At 33.6% G+C, this 13,980-nt stretch overlaps 2 protein-coding genes across 2 annotated transcripts; both read left to right on the forward strand.

The window, feature by feature from the left end:
- The first annotated feature begins 3,407 nt into the window (after positions 1–3,407).
- LOC131063501 (lachrymatory-factor synthase) lies at positions 3,408–4,091 on the forward strand. The gene has a single exon (XM_057997342.2). It carries the CDS (start codon positions 3,414–3,416, stop codon positions 3,972–3,974), a length of 561 nt encoding a protein of 186 aa, XP_057853325.2. The 5' UTR covers positions 3,408–3,413; the 3' UTR covers positions 3,975–4,091.
- An 8,375-nt stretch (positions 4,092–12,466) lies between these two features.
- Positions 12,467–13,093, forward strand: LOC131063481 (uncharacterized). Its single transcript, XM_057997303.2, has one exon. It carries the CDS (start codon positions 12,517–12,519, stop codon positions 12,988–12,990), a length of 474 nt encoding a protein of 157 aa, XP_057853286.2. The 5' UTR covers positions 12,467–12,516; the 3' UTR covers positions 12,991–13,093.
- The last annotated feature ends 887 nt before the right edge of the window (positions 13,094–13,980 follow it).

Consider the following 13,980-nt stretch of genomic DNA (forward strand, 5'->3'; position numbering starts at 1 on the left):
TGCCTGAAAAGTAAAACCAAACCATGAACCAACTGAAGGTAGACCATAACAAACAAAGAACATCAAGGAGAAAAGGGCAAAGAAAGTTCTAGCTACCCACAAGGGTAAAGACAACCCCCCTAACTTAGGATTTCCCTTTGGAACCCTTCTTGTGGGATTGAAGGATCTTGAAATATAGTTTCTCTTTATCACTTAGTCTTATTATCTCATCCCATCAAGAGATATCAATGTCTAAATTCATGGCAATGAACATAAATAATATATTCCTATCCATGATAGTATGATAATTAGATCATTTGGGTTTGCAACTTGTAGAATGGATGAATGATATTGGGTCCAATAAGTTGGTAATCCATGAGTCACTATATATTTAAAGTAGTATGTAATATGGATTGCTAAAACTTTTGAGACCTTTTTTAAATAATTCATCTTAAGTTCCTCCACATATTGGGCTCTATTAGATTGAAGAATGAAGATTACATAGAAGACCAAAAAGTAAATGAAATTAAACAAATTTTTAAGTTGACTTGAATGCTTGACTAGCCTAGAACATTGAAATGCCATAGGCATAGTCTAACCAAGTAGAAAGATTAGATACCACACACAATAATTTCCTGGGGATGAAGAATGTCTAGAAGACTTTAGGAGTGAACCAAAATGGTCGAAGATAGTTTTCTCTATTTAAGGAGATAGTTCCCTTTTTCCTCCCAAGAATTTTCCTATAGATTCTTTGGATTTATTTTGACTTGGGCCTTATATGCATTATACCCTATTTGGCTATGCTATGAATTTTTAATGGTCTAAATCATACGAAAAATTATGAGGATAATGACCATTATTAGGAGGCTGGATCTTGTATGGATGGACTAGGGTGAAATAATTAGAATGAAAAGTGGTGTGATACTTAAATTAATTTAAACATAATACATAGCCAGATTTTGATGATGGAGAAACATTGTAACATATGTCAAGAGATAATTCTCCAAAAAAATGGGACCATGATTCAAATAAAAGTTTTCAATTATATAAGTTCATTTACTATCACCCTAGTTCATATTCACATCTATTGAATTGATCTCCATGAGTGTGGAATGATCTTTTGCATGTAATTGACCTTATAATTTGTAGACCCATTATCCTTGATAATTGTGGTCTACAAACTATTTCACCTCAATCTCTAATATTTCATTGCTTGTAAGGATTGAGGGTGTTTATAAACACCTTTCAAATTTTGTTAGATTGCAAGGCTTAAGTTCCCATATTTTGAATACCTAGATGAGTCGACTTTACAAATTTGAGTGAAGATTCAAAACTATAAGAAAGTGTGCAGTGAACTTGGGATGATGTCAAGAGGCAATTCATTAATTTTTTTTGGATGAATCAAATAAAAATATTTAATTAAGAAAATTCATTATCAACCCCCCCAGTTTAGATCCATATAATAGATCTTCATGAATGTAGAATGATCTTTTGCATGGAATAGACCCTTGATTTTTGTTGTTTACAACCTAATTCACCTCAATTTGCAATATTTGAATGCTTGTAAGGACTAGGGGTGTTTATAAACACCTTTCATATTTTTTTCAGATTGCAAGGGTCAAGTTCTCTTATGTTGAATTCCTAGATGAGTTGGCTTTACAAATTTGAGTGAAAATTCAAAAACTACAGGAAAGTGTGCACTGAAGTTGGGATGATGTCAAGAGATAATTCTCCAAGCAAAATGGATAACTTGAATAAAAATCTTCGATAAAGAAAATTCATTGATCATCACCTTGGCTCAGATCCACATCTATAGAACTGATCTCCATGAGTGTGGAATGATCTTTTCCATGGAATTGTCCCTATAATTTGTATACCAATTCTCCTTGATTTTTGTGTTCTATAACCTATTTCACCTCAATTTTTAATATTACAATTCTTGTAAGGATTGAGGGTGTTTATAAACAACTTTCAAATTTTGTTAGATTTCAAGGGTGAAGTTCTCTTATGTTGAATTTCTAGATGTGTCAACTTTACAAATTTGAGTGAAGATTCAAAAACTATAAGAAAGTGTGTAGTGAACATGGGATGATGTGCTCCAAATACTCTAACCATGTGCTAGATTCCTTTATTCCTATTACAAATCAAATTTTGGATGTGTTGAATTGATCCCTAGACAACCCTCAATGTTCTAGATGATTTCAAGTGAATGGAAGAATGTCTTTAAATACACCAACCAATCACATAAATCATCATAACATGCATTATGTTAACGCACAATGACTAGTAAAGTAGTTGACAAAGTGAGTAAAATTAAATTTTAAATTTAAGAAAATAGATCACGTCCATGATTGCAAAACCGATTTGAGTTAGATCTACAAATATAAATTTGATCCAAATTGAAGAATAGTGAATTTTAGGATCATAGATAAAACTCTAAGAATTAAAGGTGTTAGGAATTAGGGTCTAAGTTGAACTCACACACAAATGTTGTACTTGTAAATTAAATGTTAGATTTAGAACACTTGATTAAGGCATGCCTACAACATTAAAAAAAAAATAGGTTGAGGTGACTATTGACAAAAAGAAGACAAGTCTAGGTTACTATGCAAAAATGCTCAATCACTAGGTGGAATGCCTAGATGGTCACTATTAATATATATCATGAGATAATAATGCAATAGATGAATGCAAATTTTTCTTGCTAGCTGTAATATTGCTCTCTTTTATTGCAATTGAATAACATTATCTATTGATGTAATTATAAAATCTTCTTCCCATTCTAATAAAGAAACAAGACATAGACATACAATATTCACCATTATGAACTCTTGAATGAGAAGTCACATGTTCAAATCATCGATGAAGTATGTACACTTCATCTATAACACAATTAGGTGCCTCATGCATGGAGTGCGAGGTAGTCTTGTATACTTTAAGTCTTACGTAAACCCAAAAATAGATCGCTCGATATCGTAGATTATTAAAAAATTCACTATAAATAAATATAAAATTTAAATTATAATATTAAATATAATATAAAAAAGAAAAAATAACTGATTGATTCAATTGAATCCAAAGTGAAATAAAATTTACTTTAAAAAATAAAATAAAAAAAGTCAAACCTCACACAAAATTCTTAAAAAAATCTCTATTAGAAAACTCTAAAATTAAGGTCAAGGATCATAAGTATTCACCATCATTATTAGAAAACTCTAAAATCAACCAACCAAAAAAAGGAATTAAATAACTTAATTTATTAAAAAAACAATGGCAAAACAATCGAAACTGTTATTAAGCCATCAAGATGCTTATGATATCTATAGCTAGATGCTACATTGGTGGAGACTTCTCATCTATCAAGATGCTTGATGACATCTATAACTAGATGTTACATAACTGAGATTTTTATGACTAAATATCCATTCCAAAGGATGAGTGAACCCACTCCCTGTCTATTTATACCTCTCCTCCACTCCACTTTGTCACCACTCTTCTTCTTCCCCTCGAAAATGGAGAGCTCTAAATGGGAGGGTTCCCTGGAAATCCCTTTGGCGGCTCCCCCGGAGCGCGTGTGGGAAATTGGCAGTGATTTCTGTGAGCTGAAAAGATGGTACCCTGCCCTGGAGATTTGTGAAAGGGTGGAGGGCACATCAGAGCAGGGTCCTGGATGTGTGCGCTACTGTGCTTCTGCATCTTCTTCTTCCTCTGAAGGGCTTCTGTGGGTCAAGGAAAAACTCATTTCCTTAGACAGCTCCAGCCATTCTTACACTTATGTGGTCACAGATGGAAACATGGAGGGTATGGAGGGTTACCAAGCGACTTTTCGAGTGGTGGAGGATCAGGAGCAACAGGGGAAATGTCTCGTCAAATGGAATTTTGAGCTTAACCCAATTCAGGGTTATTCCCAACAGGATTTTGTGGCTTATCTCACTTCTCTTCTCGCAGATATCACCAAGACTCTGGAGGAGGTTGCTTCTGCCTCTTTGGAATGATTGTCCACCTTATTATTTACTTTCCCCTGCTGGATTTCTCCGTCTCTCTGGTTTTCTGGAAATGTTGAACTGTGTACTATTGGGGATTGCAGTTTCTAATTATGGAATTTTATTGCATTTGTTGTGCTGGGTGTTTCATTTTATTGACAAATTTGAGGTCTTTGCTTACTGGAACTAAAAATCACAGGACATTTTTCTGTCTGTTTTACATTTTGTTTTCCCCTAATTGAGTTTGGGATGAATCGTCTGGAGCTGTGCCTTAAAAGCAACTCTGGGTGCAAGTTTTAACTGTACATAACATATTTTGGGCTTATGACTGTTTTCTTTAGGTTGCAGAATCCTGCCATTTTTAGGGCTCATAATGCTCACAACAGGAACAGCTCAAATAGACCAGAACCCTTTAACTGATAGGCCATAATCTGGACAGTAATATATACAGTTGTGGAATGGATACCATTTTTCTTGAATTCCAGATTTTGAGCAATTGGAATAGATCGTTTCTCATGAATTCTAGATTTTGAACAATTGGAATGGATAATATTTTTCATGAATTCTAGATTTTGAGCAATTGGAATGGATAATATTTTTCATGAATTCTAGATTTTGAGCAATTGGAACGAATAATATTTTTTTTTTTTCGATTTTAGACTTTTGCACAATTGGAATTTGGATTCTAGATTTTGAACAATTGGAATGGATACTTTTTTTTATTCTAGATTGTGAGCAATTAGAATGTGAGCAATTAGAATGCATAGCATTTTTATGGATTGTAAATTTTGAGTAATTAGAATGGATAAAATATTGCTTTGATTTGAGTAATTGGAATTTGGATTGTAGATTTTGAGCAATTAGAATGGGTACCATTTTCCTTGGATTTTAGATTTCGAATGATTGAAATGGATAACAATTTTCTTGGATTTCAGTCTTGGAACATTTGGAATGAATATTTTTTTAAGCAATTGGAATGGATAATTTTTTTTTTCAAGATTCTACATCTTGAACAATTGGAATAATTTTTCTTGGATTCTAGGCTTTGAACAATTGGACAAATAAGATGGATAATATTTTTCTTCGATTCAAATTTTTGAGCAATTCAAATAGCTATCATATTTTTTGAATTTCAATTTTAATGGATACCATTTTTTTTTAAGATTCTAAATTTTGAACCATTAGAATGAATACAATTTTTCTTGGATTCCAGATTTTGAACATTTGAAATGAATAACATTATTCTTTGGAGTATAATTTACATGTATGAATTGGTGTGTTGGAATATGTACGAAGGATGTCCAAATGAGAACAGGTATGAACGAATAGAACTTGTAGAAGAAACAATACCTTGGTCTTCATGTGGTCGATGAGCTGGTACAGAAAGAGCCGAGACAGAAACAGTAACAGTATATGATTATGTTCTTAAATTAGCATAGAAACTAACAAAAAGAAATAGGTGTTCTCATCTCTAGGGCTTGATGGAAATTGTGACATTCAACAATCAAATCTGTATTAGACGATTCCTGTCAAATGCTAAACCGTAAAATTGCTATAGCTTTGAATCATGCGACTTGATTTCTACAGAACTATGTTCGCCTGCTGTATTGAACATGGCAGGATTTCACCTTTTTTTTTTCTTCTTCTGTGAGAGAGGAATTGAAGGCAAATGCTTACCTCTCATCTTAGTCAAATCTTTAATTCAATGTTTTTTACAAGTTTAAAGGTATTTCGAGTAGAAATGCAAATACAAAATATATTCTTATGAATGTGTTTTTTTGGATTGTAGATAAGTTTTAGCTGGTTTAAAAAAGTAATGGTTAATTAGAAGAGGGTTTGTTTAAATTTAATTTTAGAAGTGTGGGGTTAAACATTAATTTATGTGGGGTGTTTTATTATATATTTAATCAAGGATTAGGGGAAGGGTATCACTAGCGGACCATTTTTTTTGTCAATTTGACCCTCTCAATTTTTAATTATTTTACGCATTAAATGATTGTAAATAAGCCAAAAAAATTATCTTTTACATCAATACATGTTCACTAAATAATGAGTGGTTGACAACAAAAAAAATGAAAAAAATAAACCACTAAGGAACATTTATTATTTCCATACGAGACAAGTTGCACAAAAATGCACAAAATAGGTAACTTTTTCATTAATTAAAAAAATATATATTTACAATTACCATTTCATTAATTAAAAAAATATATATTTACAATTACCACTCAAAACAAGTGGCTCAAAAGTCAAAATAAAATGAATCTACATATACATGTACACCACTATTGGTACATAATATGATAATATAAAAACAAATATCAAATTTTTAAAATTATGAAGTGCACTTTCTCCTAGACTTCCTTTGACATCATCATGCCTTTTCCGAGTCCATTTGCAATAACTAGTGTGAGGCTCCCCATAAACCAAAACAACCATAAAATAAAATTTAACAAATCATAAACATTGAAGCTAGTGTATAAATCAGACATAAAACACAATATCAAACTCAATTCATTAAGCCATCATATAAATCATAATATAAGAACACACAATTCATGAAGCCATAGTTCAAATCATACATTAATTGCAAATGTAGTATGAAATGAACTACTGTTTTCCACTTATATTCAAAATTCAAAATCAACTACCACAAATCAAAGAATAAGAGGGAATTTCCAAAGTCATTTTATAACCAATTCTTCTATGCTTTCACCAAATACCCTTTGTAATATTCAGAGCTTACATAGGCACCCTTATTCCTTGTTTTCATTGAATATCCCATGTAATAGAAAATCACATTCTCAGTTAGTTATTTAGGTTAGTACCTAGATGCTAATTCATGTTTCCTTAAATTTATATATTGTTTGCATTGAAAGTTTTTATTATTATTCTTAGAGTCCAAATATATTAACAACATTATCACTCATTTTTTAAATATTTAACTCTTGCATCTTTTAACATTATTTTGTTCTTGTTTTATATATATAACTTTGTGTGTGCGTGTGTCTATATATATATATCACAAACAATATAAATGTCAAATGATGATCTATATGGCATGGAGGGTTTCATTCTAGGTGAAATTTTTCTTTTTATACAAATCCATATACATGCATATCTACATAATGCATATACATACATATATAATAATGTATATATATACATAAAAAATAATGCATATACATACATACACACCTTATGCATATACATACTACACATCTAATGCACATACATACATACATAATTTGATGTTCAATGTTGTATTTATGCTCCTTCTTACCTACACTTAGCTTATTTTTTCAATATTTCTATTAATGGTGTTGAGAGTACCATTTCAATGATCTCTCACACTTTATAATGCATAAATCATTACACAAAATGCCAAAAGGATAGAATAATGTCTAATTTTATTCGGATGGATCATGTGTCAAGCAAGGAGCAATTGGCTGACATTTTCACCAAGCCATTGCCTAAAGCAACCTTTGAGTATCTCAGAGGCAAGCTAGGGGTTATACCCCTACAAAAGGTCAACTAAGATGCTGCTGCAACATCAATCTAGTGGACTAATTGAAGATCTTTCACTGTGGATTGATGAGAAAAGGGTTACTCCTTAGGGGGAGCAACAGAGATGAAGAAAACAATAGCAAGAGAACATGAATTTGACAGTTTGCACCTTTGGCATTGTTGTCAAAGGGGGAGAAGAAAAGTAAAGCGGAGAAGAACAGTGAAGAGCAGAAAGAGAAGAATTGATGAAGGGAAAAGAACAAGTGAAACATAATAGAAGAAGAAAAGAACAATACAACAATCATAACAATTAGAGTTCCAGTTTTGCATGGTGAGCTTTTGGTGTTTCCATCAATGCCAAATAGGGAGATTGTTGGCATAACTGATGGAGATGATGATGGGATGAGAAGATGATCTGTAAAGTTGATATGATCAGGTATATAATGTCAAAGGGAGATTCTTGGCTTGATGATGATGATATAATTGTAAAAGGATGTTTGATGACTTTATTTGTGTTGTCATCGATGGCAACCATGTTTGTTTAGTCATCTAGGTCATCTAGACCAACCGATATAGCCTAACCGGTAGTGGAATCAATTAGACAACAAAACTGCTAAGTAGTTGTCAACCATTAAACAAGAACAAAGCGATGATCAAGCGATTGGTACAAATGATTGGAGAAGATTCAGGTGTTGCGGTTTAGAATATATGTTCATAACATTGACATGAGTTTGTGATTGAAATCACATCAAGGTTGTTGAACCAAAAAGCACATTTGTAATTGACTGATATGAACTCTGTAAAGAACAATGAATACCGACATCAGATCTTTAACCGGTAATGATTTAAGGTTTGGTGGCGGATCTTATCATGATCATTACTTAGTGATGACGTGTCTTAATCCATGTGTAATGATAAGATGGTATTTGAGCACATACAAGGATCAAATTTCTTGGGAAACAACAAAGTGCTTAGAAGAATGAAACAAGGGTTTGATTGCTTATCAAATCGATGTGTGGTGATCATTCAACGACGAAAATCATATAGAAATTTGTTGTAATGATTTGTAATGTATTTTGGCGAAGTATTTTGCCACGCTAAATGTAAATTTATTATATCTTGTTGATGTAATTAGGGTTTGTAGCCGCCCTAACTGAAAAGTGTATTTAGGGCTAGTTGGAGAAGAGATTTTGTGTCGGCGGTTTGAGAAGTAGGTATTGCCGAACCAGTTTGAAGTGTCTGCATGTGTGTAGAAGAGTTGTGTTGAAATGATCTATACTAGCAAGCAAGGAAGTGTTGTAATCAGATCCACTTGGCTTGTTGTTCCCTAACAACTAGAATAGTTTGAAATCCCTTAACTGGGTAGATCCTAACAGGTTTGATATTGTAAATCCCTTCACTAGGTGGCTCATTAACTTGAGTTTGAAATCATCTAACAAGGTTACTCTTAATAGGGTAGAGCTCCGAATAGGGCTGAGGCAAAATCCCTTGACCGAGTGACTCCTAACAGGGTCTACTCTTAATCGGGCATATTGTAAGCTCTTAACCGGGCTAGGCCTTTAACTGGGCACATTCCAAAATAGTGAAAATACATATTGTGGGTGCTAATTCCCACTGTGATTTTCCTAGTTGGGTTTCCACGCCAAAAATCTATGTTTTCATATGGTGGATGCATTGTTGATTTGTGCATTTGATATCTTTACTTTGTTTGCACATTGATGAACACTTGAGTGAATGGTTTGTTAAATCAGTTTAGAATATTGTTTGAGTAGTTACCGGTACAATTTTGTGAAGTGTTGCAGATTTGTTTTATTACGGATTCACCCCCTCTCTCAGTAATAACCAGATCCTCATAATAACATGGTAGTCCAAAAAAAAAAAAAGATGATACATAGGTACAGTCTCCATGCATTTGAGAGCAAGAGTTGATAAGAAACATAAATATACAACATGTCACAAGAATAAAGCTCTTGCACATAGGTATTGTAGTGCTAGAGCATCAAAAGTTGAAGGTTGCAAAGTAGTAATGAAAGGACTCAATGCTCAATAATATAGTCATGATACCTTGTGCTTATCAAATTAACAATATATGCCAATCATGCCAGGAAGAAAAGCATCCACAGTTATGAAGGGCTTATTTGCTTTTATAAAAGAAAATAAATATGAACATGCAATGATAAATCCCCCTACGCCTAATAAGGACTTGGGTCTTGATTAGACTATACAAGCCTAATATCATGCATTCATGTTGAGAAGTAGTCTTAATCAGTTCCAAAGGTAGTTTGATGATTGTAAAAGGTGGATTTGAGTACACAATTAGTTTCAGCCTGAAAAGGAGGTGCTTTTTGAAGTGTTGGCCACAATTTTATAGTAGTTAATGACCCCACATGGGTCATATATGAGTCTAAGTGGATTTCAGACATTTCACTTGCAATTATGAGAAGTTTTGAGCCTTCTAATGCACGAATTCTCATCAAATTCGACCAAAGGAAAAAAATCATGCAAAATAAGGATAAAATCAAGAAAGAAGCTTTCAGTTACATCAATTCTACATTGATAAAATTTTGAAACATTAAAAAACTCCACAATTGTTAGTAAAAGATGAGAGCCATGCCTTCTCAGTACATGTAGGTTTTGAACTTTTAATGCTATGGAAGGATGAGAGGCTTTGAAATTTTAATGCTATGGAAGGACGAGAGGGTTTTAACTTTTAATGAAATGGAAGGACAAGAAGGCATGCAGGATGACTAAGTCAGAAGTTGATTAAGAATTCCAAAATGCTTGCAAGGAACAAAAATGCAAGTGTTCACCCACACTGAAAACAACAAACCAAGTGCTCGAATTATTGAGTATCAAAAGGTATCCACCCATTAGATGATAACATTTTAAATTTGATGATGCATTCTGAAATATATAACATAAAGCTTGGCAGGAGATGAATGCAAGCTTTATTAGTGATGCAACCAACAACTAACATGAAAGTGTATAGAAAATTGTTACCTAATCTATGCAATAATCTTGATTCTTGTTCATGTCAATACCTTGCCATAGGGAATTCATTCAAGAGCCTAGGACTCACAAACAAAAAGATTCATAGTCAATGATCGGATATGCAATTTATCATCTTGCAAAAGATAGAACGATTTATTCTTTTCTTGAATGGCAAATAATACAACCATCACAATTACAGACCATCCTTGACAACCTACTTAAGAGTATAAATATATATCTAGACTGGAAAATGCAAACAGGTAGTCAATATTTTGAAGCATTGTAGAACATAATAAACATGTGTTATAAATTGAGAAGTTTAGCAGTGGCAAGCTAATGTGTTCTAATCCTCGATTTACTTAAATCTACAAACTCAAGGGCTTATGCTCCTCCTTACTGATAGACCACCTGTATCCCTATGTAATATCTAAAGCAAAGAACTGGATTCATATAAATATATATTTTATTCTTATAAAAAATAATACACGCATTTTTGTTTGACTGAACACTCAGATGGATAGCCCTTTGTTTTTAACAGAGATTAGTCTTGGAGTATAGAGCTCATAAATCTTTCATGGACAATATGTTTACTTATTTATCTATCTAATATAAATCTCTTTTTTTTGCCTTTATAAACAACATGCTAACTTTTCGGTATCTCTTTCGTTATAGAGCAGAAAGGATGATTTTTCTTTTATACCTTACCTATAGAAGCAACTTGTTCATTATACTTAATAGGGTACAAAAAGTATGCCATCAGAAAACACAAAGATGCAACTCATCTAAATTTTCCCTAAGCTTAGTCAATACAACTTCTCTTGGTATAGTGCATTGCAAAGGTCAAAACAAATGGATCATAAGGTGATTGAATTCTCCCTAAACTAACCTGCGAATATAAGTCTACTCTAAACCTAGCATTTAAAATCATGCAAACTATCACGCCGCAAAAAATGCCCCATTATTATTCGACAAGGTAAAATTGAGATTTTCATATTTATTTTTAAAAATTTCATTATGGAGAGAGCGAATACAAGTCCCATCCACAAAGAAAAATATGATTTGTTTCTCATCAGCATTCCACATTATCAATTTTCATCTAGGGGAAGAGCACCAATATATAACATAGTTCCAATAACCGTCACCTTATTGTCATGTTGACCCCCCAATAGCTGTCATAGTGAAAATGCCATTAACAAATTTGTTTTGTACCAATAGCCATCATTTTTTGTAATTTTTTGTTCATAATTGGCCCATTTGTGCACCACTATTGGAACATTTGTGCACCACTATTGGGACATTTGTCAACAAGTACTAGTGATTTTGAGTTGACAGATACTGGAACATCTTTAGTTAGGTATCAGACGACACTTTGAAATGTGTACTTTTTGACCTTTGTGCGCATAACTGATTCCATAACGTGCATCGGTACTACCCAGAAGCCAAATCAATAGCTATAAGCAGTTAAGTCGCATACGAAGACAACTAAAAAAAAAAAATCAAAATCCGATGTACCGTTTAGGATCCATGGGTGCACGAAGTTAGCTATTCTGGTTTCAAAACTGTTTGTGTTATTGACTCCTTCAAAAAATCATAGTCGTAGGTTTCACGATCAACGATCTGTAATGCATCCGTAACTTCATGTTAGTCGACTTTTCGTGGTATGTTAGTGCGTTTTTGGAGTCAAAATAGCTGCGACCCTATTCTGGCTCCAAAAACGCACTAACGCACAACAAAAACTCAAGTAACAGGTAATTACAGATGCATTACAGATCGTTCGATCTCAAAACCTACAGTTATGATTTTTCGAAGAAACCAATAACACGAACGATTTTGGAGTCAGAATAACTGGATCCACCAATAAGAGACGCAGCTATCCTGACTCCAAAACCATTCATGTTATTATCTTCCATCTTTGATGAGAAAGGTGGAGTTTAGCTGCATCCTTGACTTGGCATTCAATGGTACCTATTCTGCAAATTCACATCACATTTCCACACATATATATACCTCTCCTCCCCTCCACATTTCCACCACTCTTGTTTTCTTCCCCTTGAAAATGGAGAGCTCTAAATGGGAGGGTTCCCTGGAAATCCCTGTGGCGGCTCACCTGGAGCGCGTGTGGGAAATTGGCAGCGATTTCTTTGGAATAAAAAGATGGTATTCTATGCTCGAGATTTGTGAATGGGTGGAGGGCACACCAGAGCAGGGCCCTGGTTCTATGCGCTACTGTGCCTCCTCTCCCCCTGAAGGGCTTGTGTGGGCCAAGGAAAAACTCATTTCCTTAGACAGTTCCACACATTCCTTCACTTATCAAATAACAGAGGGAAACTTCTTGGGGATGAAGGGCTACCAAGGGACTTTTCGAGTGGTGGAGGATCAGGAGCAACAGGGGAAATGTCTCGTCAAATGGAATTTTGAGGTTGAGCCAGTTCAGGGTTATAACCAACAAGATTTTATGGCTATTATCATTTCTTTCATCAGAGGCATCACCAAGACACTGGAGGAAGTCGCTTCTGCCTCTTTGGAATGATTGTCCAGCTTAGTATTTAGTGTCTCTGTCTCTCTGGTTTTCTCTAAGTGTTGAATTGTGTATTGTTGCAGATTGCAGTTTCTAATTATGGAATTTTATCGCATTTGTTGTGCTGGGTGTTTCATTTTACTGACAAATTTGAGGTATTTGATTACTGGAAATAAGCATCACGGAATCTTTGATTTCATTTTATTGACAAATTTGAGGTATTTGATTACTGGAAATAAGCATCACGGAATCTTTGATTTCATTTTATTGACAAATTTGAGGTCTTTGCTTTACTGGAAATCTTTGATTTCATTTTATTGACAAATTTGAGGTATTTGATTACTGGAAATAAGCATCACGGAATCTTTGATTTCATTTTATTGACAAATTTGAGGTAAATGCTTTACTGGAAATAAGCATCACGGAATCTTTGATTTCATTTTATTGACACATTTGAGGTCTTTGCTTTACTGGAACTGAAAATCACAGGATCTTTTACTGCCTATTTTTTTGGGTTTTGCCCTAATTGGGTTTGGAATGAATCTGCTGGAGCTGTGTAAAAAAAAAGCAACTCTGGGTGCAAGTTTTTGACGGTGTGTTACATATTTTGGGCTTATGATTTTTCTTTAGGTTGCAGAATCCTGCCATTTTTAGGGCCCATAATGCTCACTACAAGAACAGCGCAAATAGACCAGAACCCTTTAACTAAAAGACACAAATAGATTTTGAGCAATTGGAATGAATGGATACTATTTTTTTTTGGTTCTAGATTTTGAGCAATTGAAATGGATAACATTTTTCTTGGATTTTAGATTTAGAAAAACAGTCAACATCATAGTGCCAAGGAAAAAATATCAACCATAACACTGAAAACTTACGATACAAGAATCCCTCAAACTGAAACTAGAAACTAGAATATAATCTCAAGAACTGTGCAGTAAGTGATGGATATATTTCTTGAATAATTCCATTTATTTTGTCCTGTATACGTGAATACAATGA

Source organism: Cryptomeria japonica, chromosome 6, assembly GCF_030272615.1.
Source record: "Cryptomeria japonica chromosome 6, Sugi_1.0, whole genome shotgun sequence".
Classification (NCBI taxonomy): domain Eukaryota; kingdom Viridiplantae; phylum Streptophyta; class Pinopsida; order Cupressales; family Cupressaceae; genus Cryptomeria; species Cryptomeria japonica.

Bases quoted from the DNA above. Each gene is read 5' to 3' on its own strand.
- LOC131063501 (XM_057997342.2), top strand. From the start codon at position 3,414: ATGAGTGAACCCACTCCCTGTCTATTTATACCTCTCCTCCACTCCACT.
- LOC131063481 (XM_057997303.2), top strand. From the start codon at position 12,517: ATGGAGAGCTCTAAATGGGAGGGTTCCCTGGAAATCCCTGTGGCGGCT.